The sequence below is a fragment of the Engystomops pustulosus genome, chromosome 3, assembly GCF_040894005.1.
Source record: "Engystomops pustulosus chromosome 3, aEngPut4.maternal, whole genome shotgun sequence".
Classification (NCBI taxonomy): Eukaryota; Metazoa; Chordata; class Amphibia; order Anura; family Leptodactylidae; genus Engystomops; species Engystomops pustulosus.
This window is the reverse complement of record NC_092413.1, coordinates 44,805,048-44,830,874: the sequence shown is the minus strand read 5'-3', so window position 1 is coordinate 44,830,874 and position 25,827 is coordinate 44,805,048. Positions and strand designations below refer to the sequence as shown.

At 41.5% G+C, this 25,827-nt stretch overlaps 1 protein-coding gene across 2 annotated transcripts in view; it reads left to right on the top strand.

Moving 5' to 3' along the window:
- Positions 1–25,827, top strand: part of CFAP61 (cilia and flagella associated protein 61) — a 228,145-nt gene that overhangs the window by 14,175 nt on the left and 188,143 nt on the right. For both annotated transcript variants that reach the window (XM_072140627.1, XM_072140628.1), the window contains exons 5-8: positions 746–813; positions 2,880–3,000; positions 6,823–6,955; positions 20,208–20,361. In XM_072140627.1, the coding sequence (XP_071996728.1) occupies positions 746–813; positions 2,880–3,000; positions 6,823–6,955; positions 20,208–20,361 (476 nt within the window). The remainder of the gene's footprint in view (positions 1–745; positions 814–2,879; positions 3,001–6,822; positions 6,956–20,207; positions 20,362–25,827) is intronic.

Here is a 25,827-nt window from a genome sequence, read left to right as displayed (position 1 = left end):
CTTCTATGAGGAGGCGAGTTCTAGATTGGATTTGGGGAAGACTGTAGATATTGTGTATCTAGGCTTTTCCAAGGCATTTGATACAGTGCCACATACAAGTTGGTACTTGAAATGAGACTGTTGGGACTGGGGTAAAATCTATGTATACAGGCAGTCCCCGGGTTACATACAAGATGGGGTCTGTAGGTTTGTTCTTAAGTTGAATTTGTATGTAAGTCGGAACTGTATATTTTGTCATTGTAATCCCAGCCAGAACTTTTTTGGTCTCTGTGACAATTGGATTTTAAAAATGTTGGGTTGTCATAAGAATCAGGATTAACAATAAAGCTTCATTACAGATGCCTTTAATAACTGTTACAGCTGTTTATTGTGGCCTGGGACGAAAGTACAATAAATGACCAATATCCAGTGGTCCGTTTGTAACTAGGGGTCGTATGTAAGTCGAGTGTTCTTAAGTAGGGGACCGCCTGTAATTGGGATTGTAATCGACTTAAATGGTTGTCATTAATGACACATTCTCAGATTGGGTTGATGGGTTACCGGTGGGGGCTACAGGAGTCAGTATTAAGACCCTTTTTTAGTATTTTTTTTATTAATGAGGATTTACACAGTAGAGTTTCCCTATTTGTAGATAATACTATGCTCTGTAAAGTAATTAATGCATAGGAGGATAGTATAACATCACAGAGGGATTTGTGAAGGTTAATAATTTAAGTCCTTATGCTTTGTTATCTTTCTCTCACAGAGCCGTATTTAATGCAGTTGCAGATTTACATTTTATATGTCTAGTCACTCCGAACAAAGTTGCTCTGGGTAAGTTTGAGCAATCATTTTATTATTAGATGCTGACAAATCTGCTAATTTGTTATTACTAATGAAAATATATGACTAAATGGACAACATAATTCTACCATCGTCCTTGCAACTTTAAAAAATTGCGAAAGTGAAAATTGAAAGTGTTTACTTACCAAGGCTGTCTGGAATTTCAGGGGCCCCATAAAGGCAAATTTAATTCCCCCTTTCCCAATTTCTACCCACACATTACAGTTTACAACCATGACCTATCAATGTCACGTATATTAGGAGGTTAGTAGGTGATCAGACACTGAATGAAGAGGCATCTGGTAATTTACGGGTCTGTTTCTTTGTGCTCCTTTTAGTCAGTGACTAGAGTACTTACCAGGTACAGGTAGGTATTGTCTGCTTTTTTGAGTACTTTGGGGTGATTTCTGCTACAAATGCCCCTGTCTAGCGCATCACATTATAGTGTTACCTGGATAATTGCTACATTACACACTGTGCTCATAAATAATATTAACCCAGCACACCACTACTGACCACTCTGTGTCCCTTATTTGAGACCTCCGTAGGGGGGTCTCTATTATGGGGGCATGTAATCAAAGTGCCCTCAGATTAGTCAATATAGTAACAATATAGCAATATTAACAGTACTATTACTGTACTCAATATAGCAACGATGCCACTACAGGAGCCAATATAGTAACATTTTCTCAATTTAACCAATATAGTCACAATGCCAATACTGTAGCAATATAGTAACATTGCCCCCACAGTAGCCAATGTAGTCACAGTGCCCCTACAGTAGCTAATAGTCACACAAGCTCCATAGTAGCTATTATTCTCAGTGTCCTTACAGAAAGCATTATATTCAAGAGCCTATGGCCTGAGGCTCTGCTGATACAGATGTGTTTATATGATCCCGCTGCTGCCCAGGCCTTCATCTCACAGACTACAGGCCTGTTGTGGCCTGTGAAATAGTAAACGGCAAAGCTCGGAGCCATGGCCTCCCTTCAGGGGCATAACTAGGAGAGGTTTTACGATTACCGAAAATATACATATTTTTACACCCACACAAGTTTAAACATTAATACACACATTTATATACTTGTTTATACACACACACAGTTCTACACACATACACACATTTATACACATTAATGTACACAACATATATTCACATACAAAATAAACCCACATACATACAGTACCATATATACACCATATGTACACACAAACGTACATTACCATATACAGTCATACAGTATATAACACACAGACACAAAACATTTATACACACCTTACTACATATACACACAGATGCAATAGATGCATACCATAGACAGCATATACACACCATATACAGTATATACACTTTACATATACCATATACACACATATATCATATAGACACACAAATAGAGCATATACACATACTTTATACACATCCATATATTTATATACTCACACACATGTATGTGCTCTGTCTCAGGCAGTCCTGGGCCTAGTAACTGCTGACCATATGGGGAAGTAGAGATGAGAGATTCCTAGTCCGACTGTCCTCTCCTCCTCCCCAGACATTTCTTATCTGATCAGGTGTGTACTGTGGATGATGTGCACCGTTATATACATATTATGATGTACAATGTGCAGCATAATATGTATATGGTGAAGCACATCATCCATTTAGAGTGGCAGGTTGGGTGGCTGAGCCCCCGGACACTGCGGGCCCCGTAGCAGCTGCTATGGCTTCTACTCCTGTAGCTCCGTACCTGCCTCCCTCATTGTGCCGCACACTATGTAGAAGAATCTGGATCGCAGATTAGAATCCCACCCACTGACACAGGTGAGGGCAGAGATAATGTGATAAAGCCATGGGGGTCTTTAGTCAGGACATCTTTTTAGTTTTTTCCCAGGTTTTGGACTTGTTTGATTTATCTTAGAGCGTGATATATTCTATTCTAGTCTTCCTTTTTATGAGGGGTGCAAGTTGCTGATGGTATGAAGATGCCTACACTTTGTTTGCCAGACTTATTTGTAGGTTTATGATTTAATTTTTTGCCACTTTTTACTTTTACCAGCTCCAGCCTTAGCTTCTGTATTTGAACCTGTCCGAACCGTCCCAGGATCAAAACTTCAGTTTCCAGTGTACATCTGTCATAGGCACCGTCACTGTCCCCAGCTTCATATCCGCAAAGCCAGGTACTTTATAGTTGGTTTCCTTTTTAAAATAAAAAAAAAAATACAGCACTGTTTTTGGTTTAGTGTTATGTGTGTATTGTGTGTTAGAAATCTTTTTTTTATTATTTACTGATACGCTACAAAAGTTTTACTTACATGTCGACAACAGTTTGGCACAGAACACATTCACCTATTATTCTGTGTTTTGTTTTGTCTTGGGGGTAATCCACACCTGGAAAGAGGTTTATAGGGGTTGTCCACTTTCAGCAAATAATTGATATTGTGTAATGTAAAGTTATACAATTTTCCAATATACTTTCTACATCAATTCCTCACTGATCTCTAGATGCTGCTTGCTGTCATTGTACCGGAAATTAAATTGTTTAATTCCTATGGATGAAAACTGGTCCGTGGTCATGTGATGTGACATAGGTGCACGGCTTGTTATATCACAGAGTAATCACAGCTGTGTGTTATAACAAGCTGTGCACCTGTGTGACTGTTTTTATCCACAGGAAGTAAACAATTAAACTTTCTGTTTAATAACAGCAAGCAGAGATATAGAGAACACTGCGGAATTGATGTACTCAAGGTTCTTAAGAGCACAGTGGCCACTATAATCATTACATGGAAAAAGTTTGGGATGAGCACAACTTTTCTGCGACCTGGACGTCCAGCCTAACTAAGCAATCATGGGAGAACAGTCTTGGTGAGAGAGGTAAAGAAGAACCCCAAGATCACTGTTGTTGCACTCAAGAGATGTAGTAGTGAGATGGGAGAAAGTTCCACAAAGTCATCTATCACTGCAGCCTCCACCAGTCGGGGGCTTTATGGCAAAGTGTGTGGATGGAAGCTTCTCCTCAGTGCAAGACATATGAAAGCCGCAAAAATGAAGGACTCCCAGATTATGGGAAATAAGATTCTCCGGTCTGATTAGAAGAAGATTGAACTTTTTAGTGTTAATTCTAAGCGGTATGTGTGGAGAAAACCAGGCACAGCTCATCACCGGCCAAATACAATCCCAACAGTGACACATGGTGGTGGCAGCATCATGCTAAGGGGGTGTTTTTTAGCTACAGGGACAGGACTACTGGTTGCAATTGAAGGTAAGATGAATGCGGCCAAGTACAGAGATATCCTGGATGACAACTTCTTCCAGAGTGCTCTGGACCTCAGACTGGGCTGAACGTTCACCTTCCAACAAGACAATGACCCTAAGCACAGCTAAAATAACAAAGCAGTGGCTTCAGAACATCTTTGTGACCATTCTAGACTGGCCCAGCTAGAGACCTGACCTAAACCCAGTTGAGCATCTCTGGGGAGACTTGAAAATGGCTTCCAGTAACATTCACCATCCAACCTGAGGGAACTTGAGAGAATCTGGAAGAAAGAGGCAGAGGAACCCATATATAGGTGTGAAAATCTTGTTGCATCATTCCCAAGAAGACTCCTGGCTGTACTAGCTCCAAAGCGGCTTCTACTCAATAAAGAGCAGAGTGACAATTCCATGTGATAATACCATGTGATAATTCAGTTTTTGTTAGCAAAATAATCTACATATGTTTTTTTCTGTCATGATGGGCTACAGAGCGTACATTAATGAGCAAAATAAAAGGGATCTGAGTACTTTCCATACCCACTGTAGAAAGCATATTGGAAAATTGTATAACTTTGCATTACACAAACAATGTCAATTAGGTGAAAGTGGACAACTCCTTGAATGTGTTCCACTTGTATAGAATCTTCTTCAAAAAGATCACCTGAGTGACATCTCCAGTATATTCCTACACTTCTACACCATTTACTGTAGTTTTGTGAAAACACTCATAAATTCACAGAATACTGTTATGTAAGGTTTTTGCCACATGAGGGCGCAGTAGCCCGCTAAATTGGAAATGTTTTCACACAGGAGGAAAGCGAATATAAAGTGACTGAATTGTATGAAAGTTTATAAAAATAATTTGCATGGGAGGCTGCGCCAGGTGCTAAAGAACACAACTTTTCTCACCACTAGAATATCAGACACCTTAATGACAGACCATTATCAGGGTCCGTGGGGTCTTTTAAGTATAGTTGGTTACCATTTTTTTTAAATTCTTCTGCTTATATAATGGAGAAACACCTAAGAATCGCAAATATATAACTCACCTAACTATGACATAGTTATACCATTGTCAAATAAGTTCTTTAACATAACGATTAATTAGAAAAGGACTCAGTAGTCAGAATGTAGGGAAATCCAGTAATTTAAAGCCAGTTATCCAGTTATAGTGACACTGACACCTTTATATATTAATGTACAGAACATGGGAAATAAATAATCGTAGAAGCTAATCAGAAATAGGGCTAACACCAACCTGTCCTCCAGAAGGGCAGATCCCAGAGGTGCAAGTCCCTTGACCTTCAAATATACAAAAATAATGACTATTTTCTGGGTTTACCACATGAGCTGTTGGAGCTGGTGGGACCTATAGATACTGCATCTTCCTACATCCTATTCTCTGGTTACATTTGGAATATGAGCTAAACTCTTTGAAAAACTAAACTTAAATTTAAAAAATGTGGATGTAACCCGTTAGAATTGTTTTAATTTTACTATATGTTATGTAGGTGCCACACAGTGAATAGTTGCACCACAACCTTAAAGGGAACCTGTCTCTAGAACACCTTTTTCTGCATTGTACATGGCTGAATTAAAGGGTGGGCAGGAGGGGTGTTCTCCTTAGGGCCACCACCACTTTGCCCTTAAGGGGGCCTCCACCAAGTGTGTGTGATTTGGGTAGCAGGGGAAGTAATTATACTGAGTGGGGGGAGGGGTGATTAATACTGGGATGGGGTAAGTGTATAGATGTATTACTGGGGGGTTGGCGGCTGTATATACATATATTACTGGGGGGATAGTAGATAGTGAGTAGAAGGATGTGTATGTATGCTACATTCAGTGGGGTCCTACACCAGATTTTTCACCCAGGGGCCCGCGCCAACCTAAAAGGGGTATTCTCGTCTGGGCACTCACATTCAATTTCATTAATCTGCCATATATAAACATTTCTTCAATTAGATGTTATTAACATTTTTTAACGTGTGTGAAGTTAATTTCTCTTAAATGTAGCAATGTTTTCCCTTAGAAACAAGACTGTGTCCTTAGATACAACCACCTTTGTTGGATAGATTTCATATACAAAAACTTTTTGTTTCTTTGTGCAATGTCCGGTCAGCGAGATTAGGCTGGGGGGAGTAAGGTTTAAAATAGTTTATTTTCACAATAATTGCATAAAAAATTTATTGAAAAACAGGTTTCCCATGTACATTACTGTGTTTGTAGGAACATGTACAATGCAGAAGAAGGTCTTCTGCTGACAGGTTGCCTTTCACTGATAGCCCACCCATTCAGGCTTTGCCTGGGACCACATGAGGGGTTACAAAATTCTCAATTATTAGAATTATATATTTAAGTGTCATTTATATATGTAGTTTCCTAACTTTTTTTAGCTGATGGCAGACTCAAAAGTGATAGCGAAAAGTATTCATATACAAATAGGGACACTTTTTATGCAGTGATAATATTTTTTTTTTTTACAATATCGATTCCCTTAGAGATATTGTAAAATAAAAGTAAAGTACACATATTGAATAATTTATAGGGTCAGTCATCTAGGGATGCCAGAGTAATACACAGAGCCCATACAAGTAGTTCAGACGGCTGATCTCCTGGTGGTATAATACTGATCCTAAATAAATAACTGAGCACTAGTCTTTGCACTAGATGTATCTGACTAAACACCTAATTCTGCTTTTACTTGTTTACTCTGATGTTACATTACTATAATTTTGCCATTTTAGGGTAGAAGATCATGATGACCTCATACCAATCTTTATGCGCCACAATGATACCCTGCAAACTACATATGGAGAATACTTTTTGGCAGAACTTATAAAGGCACAAGATGAGCACAACCATGCTGTCGTATGTGAGGTGTGTGAATTTTCATATATTGTATATTTCATCCATACTGTGTAGTGCTAAGATTAAGGAATATCTGCTGTTGATTCAACCAAAAAGTTTTTTACAGTATCTCTAAAGTGTCTAAGAGTTGTATGTGCATCGCCATTACTTCAAGGGATTTAGGACCACCTAATGTAATAAGTGGTGGTCCCAGAGCCGGTAACCCTATTAATCTGATGATTAAACTTTATTCTATGAATATGAAAAAACTGTTTTGTGGTACAAACCCATTACTTCTTCACAGCTCTTTGGAGTCAGCCATGGACCATTTTGGTGGAGTCCGAAAATGGACGGACTCAGACTTCAAAAAAATATATAATATAATACACCTAATGTCTGCTCTATTCCTGATCTAAGGATGAGGTGAATGTGGCTGCACATTACGTACATGCTCAGTACTGAATCTTCTCCCCTACAGATCAGAGGGAAAGGGATGTCTGCACTTATCTTAGATAACTTAGATTATCCAGTGTATGATCTCTCTGTTTATTGTTTCATGTTTAATTTGCTTTTCCCTTGAGTTCATGTTTGTAGAGATCAGTTGCTCGGATTCTATACACTATACACAGAATATGAGGGGGAAACGGTTTCAGATTCAAAAATACAGAAACAAACACATAAAAAAAAACTGTAGGTATAGAAGCCAAGTCTTCATGTTATCTAGCACTTCTAGATTGTGCAGCAAACACTCAAACACTCAGTGAGCTGTTCCCAGAGAAAACCTTACATTAAACGTTCAACCATTGATCAAAACTAACTGTTCAAGAGGCAATTCCTCAATATCCAGAAATTGTTAGAGTTGTTGCCCGTGTGGTTACTGCATTGCCACCAACCCAATCAATGTGGAGGGGCTATTTTCTAGCCTTCACCCCATCCCGGCGCGCGCCGTAATAGTATGGCATGCGTTGGGTGTGGGTGCCTGGAGAGGGTAACACCCGCGATCGGTGCTAGCTTGGTGAAGATCACCCCCTAGAACTGTTATAAATATAAATAAACAGTAACAATCATAAACACATTGGGTATCGCCGCATCTGAAATAGTCTGATCTATCAAAATATAATAACGTTCTCACTGATGTATCCAAGAAAACAACAGGAAACCTTGTATAGATACGATATACCCTTGATAAACCATTGTGCAGTGAGCTGACTGTTATGTTTTGTTCAAAGTTTGTTATTGTTATTAACCTTTACTGATACTGTCAAATGTAATGCAATTAACGTCCCAAGGAGGGCAGCAATCAGCATTTAAAAGAGAAACAGACCCACAAAGGCCCTTACCCTGTCCCCAGGAGATACGGTCCCAGATAAAGAAGATGAGAAAAGTGAAGAAACAACTACAAAGGACTTTTTCTCTACATTTACTATGCTGACATTTTGTAGGTACACAAATGTATGTATCTTAACTTGAAAATGTTTGATAAAAACAATTTATACGAAAATATAATAACGTTTTTTCACTGCGTTTAGCCCCGTAACGGAAAATAGCATCCAAAGTCGAAAATGGCACTTTTTTGCCATTTTAAAAAATATTAAATTTTAGTACAGTCCTAAAATTGGTAGCATTGAAAAAGTCATCAAAAGTCGCAAAAAATGACACCACCAACAGCTCCATATCTCAAACATTTATTAAAGTTATTAGCGCCTGAATATAGAAAGAAGAAGACCAAATAAAAAAAAAAAATGTACAGGTTTTAATTTTTGTAAATGTATGAAAACATTATAAAACCTATACAAATTTGGTATCCCCCTAATCATACCGACCCAAGAAATAAAGTAGACATGTAATTTTTAGCATACAGTAAAAGATGAAAATCCAAGCCCACAAGAAAACGCTGCAAATGCGTTTTTTCACCATTTTCACTGTATTTGGAATTTTTTCCCTGCTTCCCAGTACATGGCATGGAACATAAATACCAACACTATGAAGTGCAATTGTTGAAGGTGGGGAGTGAAAAATGGAAATGAAAAAAAGGGCCAGGTCGTGAAGGGGTTAAAATTATTACGTCAGACTTTAGGTCATCTATGAAGGAAGTCTGATGGAGGCAATACTGTTTTTAAAGCAGTTTGCAAACAAAAGAAAATTCTCAAATTTCAATCCTCTCGTGATGTTTACACAATAAAGATCATTTTTAACCCCTTACAATTTTACTCAGTTTTATTGCTGTTTTAGCTCCTATCACTCAGTGATGGTTGGTGTAAGATTCCAGAGTGTGGACAAGGACTCTCTAAGCAGACACATCGGGGCAGATTTACTTACCAGGTCCATTCGCGATCCAGCGGCGCGTTCTATGTGGAGGATTCGGGTCTTCCGGCGATTCACTAAGGTAGTGCGCCCGATGTCCACTAGGTGTCGCTGCTGCACTGAATTCCGTCGGAGTTCACTGAAGTTCACCAAGCCAGGCTGGTTGCAGGTAATTAAACCCATCCAAATCCGACGGGTTTTCCACGGCCACGCCCCCGATTTCCGATCCCGTGCGCCAAAATCTCGGGGCAATTCAGGGAAAACTGTAAAATTCGGGTAACCCGACGTAAAAACGCGATTCGGGCCCTTAGTAAATGACCCCCATTATGATCCATCTAGTTCTGTGAGCTGACAGTGTAGTTAGATTATCAGGGTACAGGGTTTATACACTGTTAGATCTGATGTGCCCCCCTCCCCTCCCGCAGTGGTGTAACTAGAGTCCACTGGGCCCTGGGACAAAATTTCTAATGGGGCCCCCTCCTATTATACCCAAAAGTTCTGATATAAAAATGGTTATAACAGCTTTAAACGATGCAACAGAAAATAATTTCCAAATAAACAGCACTTTTTTTTGCCATTTTACAGTCTGAAAGAGTTAAAAATAAAAAAAAATCATGTCCCACATAAAATGGCACACTACATATAGGTCCACGCATCAAATAATTTTTTTTTTATGATGTCATTACGCTGCTGGCGCTGGGACGCTTACTGCAGCAAATGGTGTGACAGAGCAGGAATTGTCTGTGTACATCACTTCCTGCTCTCTCTCAGCTGAGGAAATCTCCTGTACAGCTGAAAGCTTCAATAAGGAAACCCGGACACAGACGCAGCAAGACGCGGTAACAGCCACAGGCAGGGATAGGCTGGGAATTAACAGTGGCTGTAGAAATAAATCTTAAAGTGGCCCCATCACTAGGTGGAATCAACACCATTAAGCATGGTACAGAATACTGCTCCCTGTGTACAAGAATAAAACTACCATAATACTGCCCCCATGTATAGGAACTGAACTTTTGTACATCAGGACTGATAGAGAAAGGTTGGAATTATATCTGTGAATTACTGTATTTTTGTCAATAACAGTGAATAAGAGAATGTGTTATTTTGTTATCTTGAGTATTTAAGAAATTTGTCTTTGTGGGAATACCCCTTTAAGAACAAATTCATAGACTCCCTAAACAAATGTTATTAAGTAGATTTTTGTTGAAAATTGTTTTTTTCCACATAGTGTTTTTCGTAATTACAATTTATTATAGTTATAGTTCTCATCTTGTATTTCAATAAATATTTTTATGTTCTATCTAAAAAAAACTTGTTTATCATATCATAATGGTGATAAAAAGCCTTATTACTATAAAAGTATCAATGTCCCATGTGTAAGTTATGGAAGCTATGGAAATTGACGAGTCAAGAGTCGGAGGCTTACCGACTCCACAGCCTTACTTTTTCATTAAAGAAACAAATTTTAAAACCATGAAGTTAAGTGCAAAGGGTTCCCGTTAGTTGACCTCAGCTATTAATAACAATTCCATAATAAAAAAAATAACTAATTATATGATATACTAGTTATATAACCTATACACAATGCATACTGTATAGTGGAGTCCATATTGTAGTTTATATTGTAGTACTTCTACTATAGTGTATAGTATATATACTATAGTTTCTCCTCTGTATTTACTTGTGAACCATGTGTTCTGTATATTGTTTTGTAGCTAATTATAAGTGACAATGAGCTATTACTCTAATGACTTAGTGTAAACAGCAGCATCCTAAATAATAGATTCACATCACAAGCCTCTAGAACTGGAATCGGCAAAATAGTCAGGGTGTAGAATCTCACCAGCGCTGATGTGTCTCAGATAGACAAGAACATGTGAGCCAAACATGATGCCAGTTCTCCCTGCCGGGCATAAAGCTGGCACCGTCATCCTTACACATATGGTAGATGGATCGGTTAATCAGCTTCTGCTGAGCACTGGCCCCCGAATGACCAGGCAGCAGCTTCTCTGCTTTTATTCAGTCTCTGATATAGGACAAATACTATCAATCATTCTTTACCAGAGAAGAGAATAAGGTAATGTTTTTTCAGGTTGGCCCTTTTTTTGTTTACTACATTTGTACATCACACATTTACTTACCCGGTCCAGCGTGTTCCTCGAAAGTACATTGTCTTACGATAACGCACTCTGCCGCGATTCACTAAGATTGCGCACCCGATATCCTGCATGTGTCGCTTCCCCGCTCAGGTCCGACAGAGTTCACCTTCTTCCTGGTGCATGTAAGTGCATTGTCTTGCGACACAATTTGAAAGTTAAATCCCAGCACGCCCCCCAATTTGTGTGGCGTGAAAGCCAGCGCAGCTGTGCCAAAAAACGAGCACTTGTGGCACAATCCCAGCTCAGACACCTGTCAAATACCTGTCAAAGCTGTGCAAATCCTGAAAACAGTGCAAAGTCCGACGAAAGTACGATCCACGACCCTCAGTAAATAAGCCCCATTACGGAATCTGCCAGCAGTTTTGACCATTGAAGCTGCGGACAGTTCGTGTAACCAAACCTTTGTGTGTGTTTGACTGTGAAAAATGAATTTATATTTCAGAATTGTAGCTGGATTCAGAGCACTCAGGTGCACTCGTGTGTGAGATCTCTGCAATGAACACAGCACAGCACCTCCCTACTCAGTAAGTGCTGGAATAATAAAACAGAACCTGCTTCAAGTCCAGCTACAGTTCTGGAATATACATATACAGTCCTGTTTCTACTAACAGCCCACACAAAGTTATGATTACACAGATCTAGGGTGACAATACCTAATAAAGAATTAGATAAGTATGAATAAAATCCCAAATAAGCAGTAACAGTGAAAATTGACACGGCTGTGAGAAAAAAATAAAACTGGGACGCCTTATACTTGCACCATAAAGTCAATTTTAATGTATATTATTTTTCTTACACTTTGGGGCACATTTACTAAGAACAGTACAGTTTGTACCATGTGCAGTTTGCCTGTGTATTGTGCAGAGGGCACCACTTTTTTTTGGTGCATCTTTAACATGGACCGCGCAACACAGTCCGACTGAGCACCACAACGCCCCCTTCAGTGGAGATATTTTCATGAAGCACAGCGTTGCTCGTGTGTGACCCAAATGTGGCGCAGGCACTTCTTAAACCCCCTTGCAAGCAGTTTGCACCTTAAAGAAGGTGCAAAGTCCGATAGAAAACTGGTGCAAAGCCCTAAGTAAATGTGCCCCATTTACTTTAACTCCTCTCGGACCGCCCGCTGACTTTAGACGTCAGCGGGTGCAGTTCCGGAGTCGGCAGCGACGTCCCGCTAATCGCGGGAGAAGGACCCGGTCTCCGGGTGTCAGAGGCACCCGGAGACCCTAGGGAGAAGGGAGATGCGGTTCTTTACCGCTTCTCCCTTCTCCGATCCTCCCTGCATCGCGCTGAATGAGCGTGATGCATAGAGGAGCTGAGCGGCGCGGGCGCCGGCTCCATAGACTCGGCGGTCACGTGACCACCGGGTCTAAAAGGGTTAATCAGAGCTGCTGGGTCAAATTAGACCCAGTACAGCTCTGATCACCTGTCCCCAGTGACAGGTGGGCATTTCCCCTGTAACTAAGGCTCTTATAGATGCCTTAGTTACAGGGGAAAACTTGTAATAGAAAAAAAAAGTAAAATGTAAAAAAAAAAAAAGTGAAAATGTCCCCCAGGGGTCTTTTATGACCTCATGGGGGACATAAAGTAAAAACACACACACACAAAAATTAACCCCTTCACGCTCTGCATCCGATTTATCGGATGCTGAGCGCAGTGACATAACGCTCAGCGTCCGATATATCGGATGCGAGCGCTACTTGCATGGCATGGCAGCAGGCGTAGCGTGGAGGAGCAGGCGTAGCGTGGGGGAGCAGGCGTAGCGTGGGGGAGCAGGCGTAGCGTGGGGGAGCAGGCGTAGCATGGGGGAGTAGGCGTTCTGTGGAAGAGTAGTAATAGCATGGAGCAGGCGTAGCGTGGAGGAGCAGGCATAGCGTGGAGGAGCAGGTGTAGCATGGGGGAGTAAGCGTTCTGTGCAGGAGTAAGTGTTCTGTGGTGGAGCAGGCGTAGCGTGGAGGAGCAGGCGTAGCGTGGAGGAGCAGGCATAACGTGGAGGAGTAGGCGTTCTGTGGTGGAGCAGGCGTAGCGTGGAGGAGCAGGCGGAGCGTGGAGGAGCAGGCGGAGCGTGGAGGAGCAGGCGGAGCGTGGAGGAGTAGTAATAGCATGGAGGAGTAAGCGTTCTGTGCAGGAGTATGCGTTCTGTGGTGGAGCAGGCGTTGCGTGGTGGAGCAGACGTTGCGTGGTGGAGTAGGCATAGCGTGGGGGAGCAGGTGTAGCGTGGGGGAGCAGGCGTAGCGTGGGGGAGCAGGCGTTGTGTGGGGGAGTAGGCGTTCTGTGGGGGAGTAGTAATAGTATGGAGGAGTAAGCGTTCTGTGCAGGAGAAAGTGTTCTGTGGTGGAGCAGGCGTTCTGTGGTGGAGCAGGAGTAGCATGGAGGAGCATGCGTTCTGTGGTGGAGCAGGCGTAGCGTGGAGGAGCAGACGTTCTGTGGTGGAGCAGGCGTAGCGTGGAGGAGCAGGCGTTCTGTGGTGGAGCAGGCGTAGCGTGGAGGAGCAGGCGTTCTGTGGTGGAGCAGGCGTAGCGTGGAGGAGTAGGCGTTGTCTGGAGGAGTAGTAATAGCGTGGGGGAGTAGACGTTGTGTGGAGGGGCAGGCGTTGTGTGGAGGGGCAGGCATTGTGTGGAGGGGCAGGCGTTGTTCTGCGTTGTTCTGTGTTGTTCTGCGTAGGTTGTGTACTTCCCCCACCATGTCCCAGAAGTCATACACTGGATTGGAGGTATATAATTATATGGCCTTCGATATGGAGTCTGCTAGTGGGGACGAGTGTGGGGACATTTTGTTTGTGTACCTCTTCCTCATAAAGCGACTCTGAGGAACCCCCGAGAAGGCGTTTTCGTAGTATTGCTGAAGTACCTAGGTACAAGGACAAGAGAGAGGTTGCATCATGATTCTTGGGGTGTTTATCTCCCGTGGCAGAAGCTGGGCACAAGATGACATAATAGATATTTAGTACTATCCATTATACATCATCCTTGGGGTCCACCTGTGGGGTTAAAATGCTCACTACACCCCTAGATTAATTCATGGAGGGATGTCGTTTTCAAATAGGGTCAGTTCTCAGGGGTTTCTACTGTACTGATCCATAAGGGCATCTACAAATGTTTCATGGTGCCAAAAAAAATGTAAATGTCGGTACTCCAAATGCCATTCTCTTCCGAGCCCTGCCCTGTCTCCATCTTTTAGATTATTGCCATGTAACCGGGAGAACCTGCATGATGATTTTTGGGGTGTTTGCCTCCAGTTGCATGAATTGGGTAAAATACTTTTGACACTACAATTACAAATTTAGAGAAATTGCAAAGCAAATTTTGCTCGACACCGTTCAATTTGTGTGCAGGATCCTGCATTTGAGGCAGGATCTTATGGGTTAAAATGCTCATACAACCCTAAATAAATTCTTTGAGGGCTGCTCTTTCCTAAAATGGGGTCACTACACGGGGGTTTCTATTGTACTGGTACCTCAGGGGCACCCCAACACCAGTCTAGTGAAACGGGTGCTCCAAAAGCTAGATTTTGCTTGTCCCTTCTCTGGCCTGCTGTGTCCCCAGCCTGTAGACTATTGCTACACATGGGGCATTGCCATACCCGAAGTAACCCACTGAATGATTTTTGGGGTGTTTATCCACAGTGGGATGAGTTGGGCTGAATACATTTCTTCCTATTTTGGCACAGTTGAGAAAACAATGCAATTTTTACACTGCCCCCATCATTTGGTATTACATTTGACACAGCATCTCAGGGTTTGAAATGTTCATACAACCCTAGATAAATTCTTTGAAGGGTGCTCTTTCCTAAAATGGGGTCACTACTTGGGGGTTTCTATTGTACTGGTACACCCCAACACCAGTCTAGTGACAAGGGTGCTCCAAAAGCAAAATTTCGCTCTTTCCCTTCTCAGTCCTGCCATGTGCCCAGCCTGTCAATTTTTGGCACATGTGTGATATTACCGTACTCGGAACAACCCAAAGAATTATTTTTGTGGTGTTTGTCTGAAGTATACAGTATATTAGGTGCTAAAATGACATTTTTGAGATAAAGACTCAATTTTTAATAAGCACCATTTACTTTGCATTAAATTTTGACCATCATGTTGGGGGTTAAAATGCTCACAACATCCCAAGATAAATTCTTTGAGGGGTGTAGTTTCTAAAATGGTATAATTTCTTGGGGGTTTCTATTGCACTGGTACCTCACGGGCCCTGCGAATATGACATGACCGTCTAAATCCAAACGTGTGAAAGCGGAGCTGCAAAAGCAAAATTTCGCTCCTTCCCTTCTCAGCCCTGCTGTGTGCCCAGCCTGTCATTTTTTTTGGCACATGTGTGGTATTGCCGTACTCGGGACAACCCAAAGAATGTTTTTTGGTGTGTTTGTCTTAAGTGGCATGGGTTGGGCACAGTATATTAGGTGCTAAAATGACATTTTTGAGATAAATACGCAATTTTTAATATGCACCATTTACTTTGCATAAAATTTTGACCATCATGTTGGGGGTTATAATGCTCACCACACCCCAAGATAAATTCTTTGAGGGGTCTAGTTTCCAAAATGGTATAATTTCTTAGGGGTTTCTATTGCACTGGTACCTCACGGGCCCTGCCAACATGACATGGCACTCCAAATCCAGACAGGTGAAAATGGAGCTCCAAAAGCAAAATTTTGCTCCTTCCCTTCTCATCCCTGCTGTGTACCCAGCCTGTCAATTTTTGGCACGACCCGCAGAATGATTTTTGGGGTGTTTGTCTAAAGTGGCATCGGTGGGATACAATATATTAGGCAGTAACATTACATTTGTGAGATAAAAACACATTTTTTACTCTGCACCATTTACTTTGCATTAGATTTTGGCCAGCATGTTGGGGGTTAAAATGCTCACCTCCAATCCCAGATAAGTCTTTGAGGGGTGTAGTTTCCAAAATGGTATAATTTCTCGGGGGTTTCTGTTGCACTGGTAACTCACAGGCCCTGCGAACTTGACATGGCACTCTAAATCCAAACATGTAAAAACGGAGCTGCAAAAGCAAAATTTCGCTCCTTCCCTTCTCACCCCTGCTTTGTGCCCAGCCTGTCAATTATTGGCACATACTCGGGACAACCTGCAGAATGATTTTTGGGGTGTTTGTCTAAAGTGGCATGGGTTGGGCACAATATATTAGGCACTAAAATGACATTTTTGAGATAAAAATGCATCTTTTACTCTGCACCATTTACTTTGCATTAGATTTTGGCCAGCATGTTGGGGGTTAAGATGCTCACCCCCAACCCCAGATAAATTCTTTGAGGGGTCTAGTTTCCTAAATGGTGACATCTTTGGGAGTTTTCTATTATACTGTTACTTCAGGGGCTCTTCAAGTACACTGTGGTACCACAAAACATTTGCAGTCAAATTGGCCTTCCAAAAACCCAATGGTACATACTCTGTTCTGGATATCACTGTACGACTAAAGAGCAGTTGACTTCCACATGTCTGGTATTACCGTACTCGGAAGAAGCAGGGCAAAAATTTTGGGATGTATATTTACCTCAAATTCCTTCTGAATTTGTCCATTTTAGGGCTAAATGAAAATAATCTTATTCAAAAATTTAAATTTCAAAATTTTCAATCCATTTTTGTTTGCTTCCAGAGAAAGATTTAAAGGGTTAACAGACTTCTGAAATGCTGATTTGAATAGTTTGAGATGTTAGGTTCATAAAATGGTGTTACTTGTGGGGTATATAATACATAAGCCTTTATAGGGCACTTCCAAACTGAATTGGTCACTAAAAATTTATCATTTTTCAAATCTCTTGAAAATCTGAGAAGTTGCTACTAAAACTTGAAACCTTCTCAGATCCGTAAAAAAACTGGAAATGTAAAACAATTTATGGAAATAAAAATAAGACCAATGGCAAAAGGTTTCTACAAAAAAAAAATTTGTGGTATGACTTTTTGTCTAAAAAGTATAACATTTGAAATTGGAAAATTGTCATTTTTTTCAAATTTTTCCTAAATTATTGAATTTTTACCCCCAAAAAAGAAACTGATCACCGAAATGATAATACTAACATAAACTACAATATCTCACAAGAAAACAATCTCAAAATCACAAGGATATCTTTAAGTGTTGAAAAGTTATTACCACAGGAAGAGAAACTAGTCAAATTTTAAGAAAAAGGTCTGAGCATTGACTTAAAAACCGGCTGCGTCATTAAGGAGTTAAAAAGGTTTCATGAGAAAGATACATTTATCACTAGTGCACAGGACAGTAGTGTGACTCCCCTGTTCTTTTAGTACTTAGGAATGTAATTCTAGTAAGGAGATTACCTCCTGATAGAGAGGTTTCTACACAAGCTTATAGTACACGGGTGTCAAACACAAGGGGTGCAGCTTTGTGTTATCCGGCTCCCTGCCCCTATGCTATAATCACTGTCTGACAAGTATGTGATTCACTCGCAGTACAGTGTAACTACGCTGCAACTTGTGTACCACAATTGTGTAACATATAGCAGGAGCGTGAGAAGACCGATGGCTAGTGGGGAGCAGGCGCTGCTATACGGCTACTGCGCAGCAGACGCACCGGGACTCTGGTACTGGGGAGCAGGTGCTGCAACTCGGCTACTGGGGAGCAGGTGCTGTTACTCCGCTACTGGGGAGCAGGAGCTGCGCCACCGCTACTGGGGAGCAGACACTGTGACTCGGCTACTGCAGAACAGGCACCATGACTCGGCTGCTGCGGAGCAGGCGCTTTGACTCGGCTCCTGCGGAGCAGGCGCTGTGACTCAGCTGCTGGGGAGCAGGAACTGTGGCTCGGTTACTGCGGAGCAGGCACTGTAACTCGGCTACTGCGGAGCAGGCACTGTAACTCGGCTACTGCGGAGCAGGCACTGTGATTCAGTGGCTGCGGAGCAGGAGCTGTGACTCCACTACTGAGGAGTAGGCGCTGTAGCTTGGCTACTGGGGAGCAGGTGCTGCGACTCAGCTTTAGTGATGATAACTGCATCAGAGGTGGTCGTATCCAAGTACAACAACCTTCTTTCTAAGGAACCATATGGCTACATTTATAGGAATATCATCTTGACACAGATGCAATTGAAGAACTGTATATACTGTATATGGTAGATGAATTAGATGAAATGTGAATCCTGATAGTAAAATACCCCTTTAACTGTTAAGGTGTTGCTACATTTATACAGTAATAAAATTACATATGATCTTTTTAAAGTAATGTGCCCCCGGAGAAAATGAGTTTGACATCTCTGATATAGTGAATCATGAAATGTCTAAAATCCCATTAATGTGCCCAGCAATTCCAACTATATAAATAAATGTATAATTTCTCTTTGACTAGGACCAGGGCTGTGCTGTGGGTTTCATGAGTGTATGCTCAGAGGCTAGTGGGGAGCAGGCGCTGCTATACGGCTACTGCGCAGCAGACGCACCGGGACTCTGGTACTGGGGAGCAGGTGCTGCAACTCGGCTACTGGGGAGCAGGTGCTGTTACTCCGCTACTGGGGAGCAGGAGCTGCGCCACCGCTACTGGGGAGCAGACACTGTGACTCGGCTACTGCAGAACAGGCACCATGACTCGGCTGCTGCGGAGCAGGCGCTTTGACTCGGCTACTGCGGAGCAGGCGCTGTGACTCAGCTGCTGGGGAGCAGGAACTGTGGCTCGGTTACTGCGGAGCAGGCACTGTAACTCGGCTACTGCGGAGCAGGCACTGTAACTCGGCTACTGCGAAGCAGGCACTGTGATTCAGTGGCTGCGGAGCAGGAGCTGTGACTCCACTACTGAGGAGTAGGCGCTGTAGCTTGGCTACTGGGGAGCAGGTGCTGCGACTCAGCTTTAGTGGAGCAGACACTGCGGGGCACATTTACTTACCCGTCCCTGGCGCGTTCCCTGATGTGCATTGTCCGACCGGAATGCACTGTGCCGCGATTCACTAAGATTGTGCCGCCGCTTTCCAGCATGTGTCGCTCCCCGCTCAGGTCTCCCGGAGTTCACCTCCTTCTTCTTGGTGGATGCAAGTGCATTGGATGCAACATAATTTGAATCTAAAATCCCGCACTCAGTCAGCATCGGAACCGGAACATCTGACGACCCGCGACCCCCCTCCCCCCCAATTTCTGTCGCATTATCTTGTGCGACACAATCCTCTTCTAAACACCTGTCAAAGTGGCGCAAATCCGGAAAACGTTGCTTGCAATGCAATCCGCTGACCCTTAATAAATAAGCCCTAGTGACTTGGCTACAGGAGAGCAGGCACTGTAATTTCCCATAAATGTAATGATAGGGTCCCTGCAAAACAGTTAGTTGTCCTTGGATACGCCTGGCCCCACACTCTGACACTCGTGGCCACATATGCACTATTTAGTCCTGCCCGGCCACTGATTTCAGTGTTCATTACCATAGGACGGCTGTGGGACATGCAGTAACTGACATATCCAGACATTTTATATACAAAAAGTATTTGTTTCTTTTGTATGATAACTGCATCAGAGGTGGTCGTATCCAAGTACAACAACCTTCTTTCTAAGGAACCATATGGCTACATTTATAGGAATATCATCTTGACACAGATGCAATTGAAGAACTGTATATACTGTATATGGTAGATGAATTAGATGAAATGTGAATCCTGATAGTAAAATACCCCTTTAACTGTTAAGGTGTTGCTACATTTATACAGTAATAAAATTACATATGATCTTTTTAAAGTAATGTGCCCCCGGAGAAAATGAGTTTGACATCTCTGATATAGTGAATCATGAAATGTCTAAAATCCCATTAATGTGCCCAGCAATTCCAACTATATAAATAAATGTATAATTTCTCTTTGACTAGGACCAGGGCTGTGCTGTGGGTTTCATGAGTGTATGCTCAGAGGTCAATGTCCAGCTATTGCAAGATTCCTTTGATCTGGGACCTTTCCATGGTTTATGCAAACCACATCCTGAAGATATTCTTCAAACAGTGGAGGATCTGTCTTCTGAGAAAGGTAGGACTCTAGATTGTCATTTTTGCAACACAAATCGTATTTAAGATGAAATGTTATTGAGTTATTGCTTATTTATGGGGTAGCAGGTTGACTCAGTGGTTAGCATTACAGCATTGTAGCATTGGAGACCTGGGTTCAAGTCCCAGGGTCAACATCTGCAATGAGTTTGTATGTTCTTTCCGTGTTTGCATTGGTTTCCTCCGGTTTCCTCCCACACTCCAAAACATGGTAGGTTGATTAGATTGTGAGCCCCATTGGGGACAGGGACTGGTTTGGCAAGCTCTGTGCAGCACTGCATAATCTGTGTGCGCTATATAGAAATATTATTATATTATTATTATTTATTAATGGATCAGAAGACTCACATAGTCGTACATACATTATCTAATATCAAAAGTAGTTGTGTCCTGCCTGCATGTGCGTCCATCCTCTGACCAAAGGGGTCTGCTGCCTTACCTACTTATGTTTTCTAAACAGGGATGTAGTATCAATGGTATCAGTAGAAGACTTTGGTAGCACGGGGTCTACAATTTGACTGTTTTATCATGCCCTAGATCGGTGATGGAGAACCTTTTAGAGACCGAGTGCCCAAACTACAACAAAGACGTACTTATTTATCGCAAAGTGCCAACACAGAAATGTAATTAGTGATTTATACTCCCTTCTGTCACAGTTTTCATTGATACCAGCCCCTGAGGCACCAATAAAGCAGAAAATAGTCCCAGGTAGAGCTGTCACTTTATAATAGCTCAGTGCACAGCAAGTCCTGGGCTGTCTGGGACTGCAGGAAGATACCTGGAGTCATCTCTGGTGATGGCCTGAGTGCCCACAGAAAGGGCTCCGAGTGCCACCTCTGGCACCCGTGCCATAGGTTCGCCATCACTGCCCTAGATTAATATGGTTGTGTACTCCCTTTTAGTGTAAAGTTTACACTAAATAGTTTATGTCATACATAAAAACCCCAAGTGTCAGTGTCATCTGAAAAAAATCACCAGCTTTAGTAAAATGCAGTGTACTTTTTTACTTTAAGCAATAACAAATAATGCACATTTCTCATAATTTTTATTCTTTTTTTATTGATTCTGGTCTGATTGAAGACAAACATCTATGTTAAACAGTTTTAGGTGCTTTGTATACACTTTATTCTATACATCTGATATGAGCTTTACTTGTTGTACTACAATAAGATGGGCTACATAATCAAACTGCACTGTCTTGAAATATAGATACATAGCTATATCACCAAATAAGAACAAAGACATGTACAATTAACCCAAATAGTAACACAAAAGGAGCACATTTTATTGTAGTACAAATCAAATAATGAAACAAAGGACAATTAAATACACATACAGGGGCAGATTTACTTACCTGGCCCATTCGCGATCCAGCGGCGCGTTCTCTGCGGTGGATTCGGGTCTTCCGGCGATTCACTAAGGTAGTTCCACCAGATGTCGCTGCTGCGCCGAAGTCCGCCTGGGCCCGCCGGAGTGCACGATCCTATACTTGGCGAAGGTAAGTGTGTGTCCCGCAACCCTTTTTTTTTTTTTTAATGGTTTCACCGAATCCGTCGGGTTATCGTTCGGCCATGCCCCCCGATTTCCGTCGCGTGCATGCCGGCGCCGATGCGCCACAATCCGATCGCGTGCGCCAAAAACTCGGGGCAATACAGGGAAAATCGGCGCAAATCAGAAATATTCGGGTAACACGTCGGGAAAACACGATTCGGGCCCTTAGTAAATGACCCCCACAGTGTCCGTCCAGTTTTGGAACCAACAATTCCTCCAGTGACCATTGCTGTTCAAATCGCCCACATGAAAAACCAATTAAGATATAGACTTGAATAATGTAAAGAGTGGCACAGATCCTTTTGTCTGTGTCACTTTGTTTCTCTGGAGGTCTCGGGCAGCATGAAAAAAACTAAAAATTTAAATCCGCCCCCCTTTCCCTAGAACTGATATAAATAGATATAGAAATAAACAGTAAAAGTCATAAACATGTTAGGTATTGGCACGTCGCAAAATGTCTGATCTATCAAAATATAATAAAGTTTTTTTCCCAGGGTTAGAACCCTAACGGAAAATAGCGCCCAAAGTCGGAAATGCGTTTTTTTGCCATTTTGAGAAATATAAAAAAACAATAAAAGGTAGCACTGAAAACATCATCATAAGTTGCAAAAAATGACACCAGACACAGCTCCGTACACCGAAGTAAGAAAATGTTATTAGTGCCGAAAAAAAAATTTTTATAGGAGGTTTTAATTTTTGTAATTGTATATAAAATATAATATTTTATAAATATTATAAAACCTATATAAATTTGATATCTCCATGATTTTTCCAACTCAAAGAATAAAGTAGACCTGTCATTTGGGGCTCACAGTGAAAGCCGTAAAATCTAAGACCACAAGAAAACTGTGCAAATGCGTTTTTTCACCAATTTCACTGCTTGTGGGATTTTTTTCCTGCTTCCCAGTAAACGGCATGGAATATTAAATACTGTCACTATGAAGTGCAATTTGCTATGCAGAAAACAAGCCTCACACAGCTCTCTACATGGGAAAATTAAAAAGTTATAGATTTTTGAAAGCGGGGAGTGAAAAATTAAAAAGCAAAAACAAAAAAGGCTTAAGTGAGTAGGGCCTTATAGAGGGGCACAATTTAAATAACATTTTTTTCGGGTAGTGTAAATCTGTATGAAGGTTGTATATAGTTAAACATGTGGGATAATCTGTATATAGGGATCTGATGTTAATTACACTATGGGAGCTGTATATAATTTAATTGGGAGAGAGAAGCTTTGTTTATATATTTAAAATGAAAAGGATGCTATATGTGACTTATGAAAACGTCAGCTTCGCAAGGTTCAGGTAAAAACATTTACTAAGGCTTTGCTCCGCTTTGCAATGCACTTTTTTCGCACTGTGACCGTTCTTCAATGTAAAAATGGCTTGCACAGGTATTTAAGTAGTGGGTCGCACACAATCCTTTTGTGGCGCTGCAGTACTGGTTTCCATGAGACACAATTTAGGGGTCGCGCCGTCGGACAGTCCAGTAAATGTGCCCCATGGTGTCCTTTTATTACTGTCTGCAGTGTACAGTAACTTAGTCCATGAGAAATGTAATAATAGTATTTAAAGTTTACGAACTGGAACGTTATTGGACAGGAGCCTTTAACTTTACATGAGAACAGGATCAGGTATCTTCTTCTTATTTGCCCTTATAACAACAGATTGTGCTTTGTGATCCTCTTTTTTGGATCAAACCAAAGCAGTGCATCCTTACATTAGGCAGAGCTCCTACACCCAGGCCCAGCTGTACACCACTAGTGCTGCAGTATCTGTGCCAGATCTAATCACCCATCTCCACCAGACACCAGCTGCACAACATCAGTGCTACATAGTCTTTGCCAACCAAGTCCTTCAGCTTTATGCTTTTCTTTCAAAGGCAGGAACCTTCTATAATATCTCACTGGAAATTAGTAATAAAATGTACTAGTTGTTGGAAAACTTTGGAACGCCTCCCCATATAGTCTCTGCTGGGGATGGCTCGGTGAAAGGCCTCCCCAGATTGATCTTGTACCAGAGAATACACCTATATTCTGAAGGATAAAGTTTTTGGCTTGGAAAGCAACCAACAGAATAAGTTTTATAAAATGGTTATAGTAGCATCTCCATATAATCTACAATTAGGCATTAGTAACAGATTCTTGAGTGTGAAAACGTATGATGAAATCCCTACGGCGCCGGAAGATACATCAAGAGGAGTACCTGTAGTAGTACGTTTAGTGGTTATTTCTACGTAAGGCGCTACCTGGCATAGAAATATGCTCAGCAGGCCAACTTTTACTTGCTCACCTGCTGCTATGAGTGCGCAGGCCTATTCCCCCTGCCGGTCGCGCCACCCTCATGTCCCTCTTTGGCCCCTTGACCTGAAGAAGGCATAAATGGGGAAATAATTGCAATTGCGTGCGGTTGTACTTTAGATTTTTGGTATAGAAGCTCTGATAAATCTCCCCTTTAGTTTCTATTGGTTTTTCATTTGTCTTTATTATAGTAACTTTAGGAGATTAATGTCTCTAATGTGTACTGCAGAGTAGAGATCTCAGGCTGCATAGTAAATTACAATTACAAGTCCTTTTGTGCGCTGAATTACTGAATTGTGAGCTGTTATTGGAACTAAGATTAATAATAAAGCTTCATTGCAGACACCTTTGATGACTCTTATGTTGACCATTGCAGCCTGGGGGTAAAGTACAGTAACTTACCAGCATCCAGAGAGCTTCACCAGAGGTCACAGTGGGCAGGGGTCTGTTTTATAACTAGGGGTCACCTGTAAGTCAGGTGTTCTTAAAGGTCATCTACCAGCAGGATCAGGGATTGTACACCAAGCACACTGACATACTGGTGTATGCACCCTCTGACAGGTTTTGTTCTTCTTTAAGCTTCTTATGCCCTGGTGTTCACAAAAAAGGCTTTTAAAACTATGCAAATAAGCCTGAGGTATTGGTTTTAGTGGAGCCTGGAGCCTCTCAGACTCATTTGAATAAATGCTTCTTTTCTTAAAAACAAGGGCATAGTAAACTTAAAAAACAAAAGGGTACTACCAGAGGTGACACCCACCATTATTTCAGTGTGCTTGGTTTACAATCCTTCATCCTGGTGATAGTCCGTTAAGTCAGACAGCCTCTACTTTTTACTGTGGTAGGTAGGGAACTGAGTTTCCTGTATGTTTCTAGATACTGTTTAAATAATAATAATGATTTACTTTTATTGTTTTAATCAAATTGAGCAATTCACAATTCTGTGTTGACTTATTTAATAACTTGTGTGACAATGTCCTCTACTGTGTACTGTACAGATAAAATTAGATTAATACTCCCTGCCGTGACATATAAGGTCTGTTTCTTCTGTATAAAATTGCTGTACAGTTAAAGGATTACTATAGTTACTTAAAATTTGAACAAAAAGTAAGGAACATAAGTCTTTTGCTGTCTGATTGAGGGTTGGATTATCAAATTCTCATTACTGTTTTATAATGTCCTCCATGCTGCTGCTGCTTCTCATTGAGAGCTACAGAGAGATTGTAAAGATTGTAGCAACTAGTCTCAACCAATTCTAGAGTACAAAAATAAAACTCATTGTGACTGTAGTGGGAGGCAAAAATCAAAACTTGTTACATTGACATGGCTGAGCCAAAAGTGTTGAAGGTCACATGGTTAAAGAAGCAAAAACACAAGGTGTACAGTGATACAGGTGTTCTCATACTTGTGAGTGCTGAGGCCATTGTTTGGCTACTGGAACTAGAAAACCCCTTGTTTGTGTTATTCTTTACATATACACATGTAACAGCTTATGCTGAAAATTCACCTGAAACTTTGGAAACTTTTCAACAAGACCAATATTATTTTGCCCAGATTTTTTCCCAGATTTATCAAAGGTCATTATAAAGGTCATTATCAAAGGTC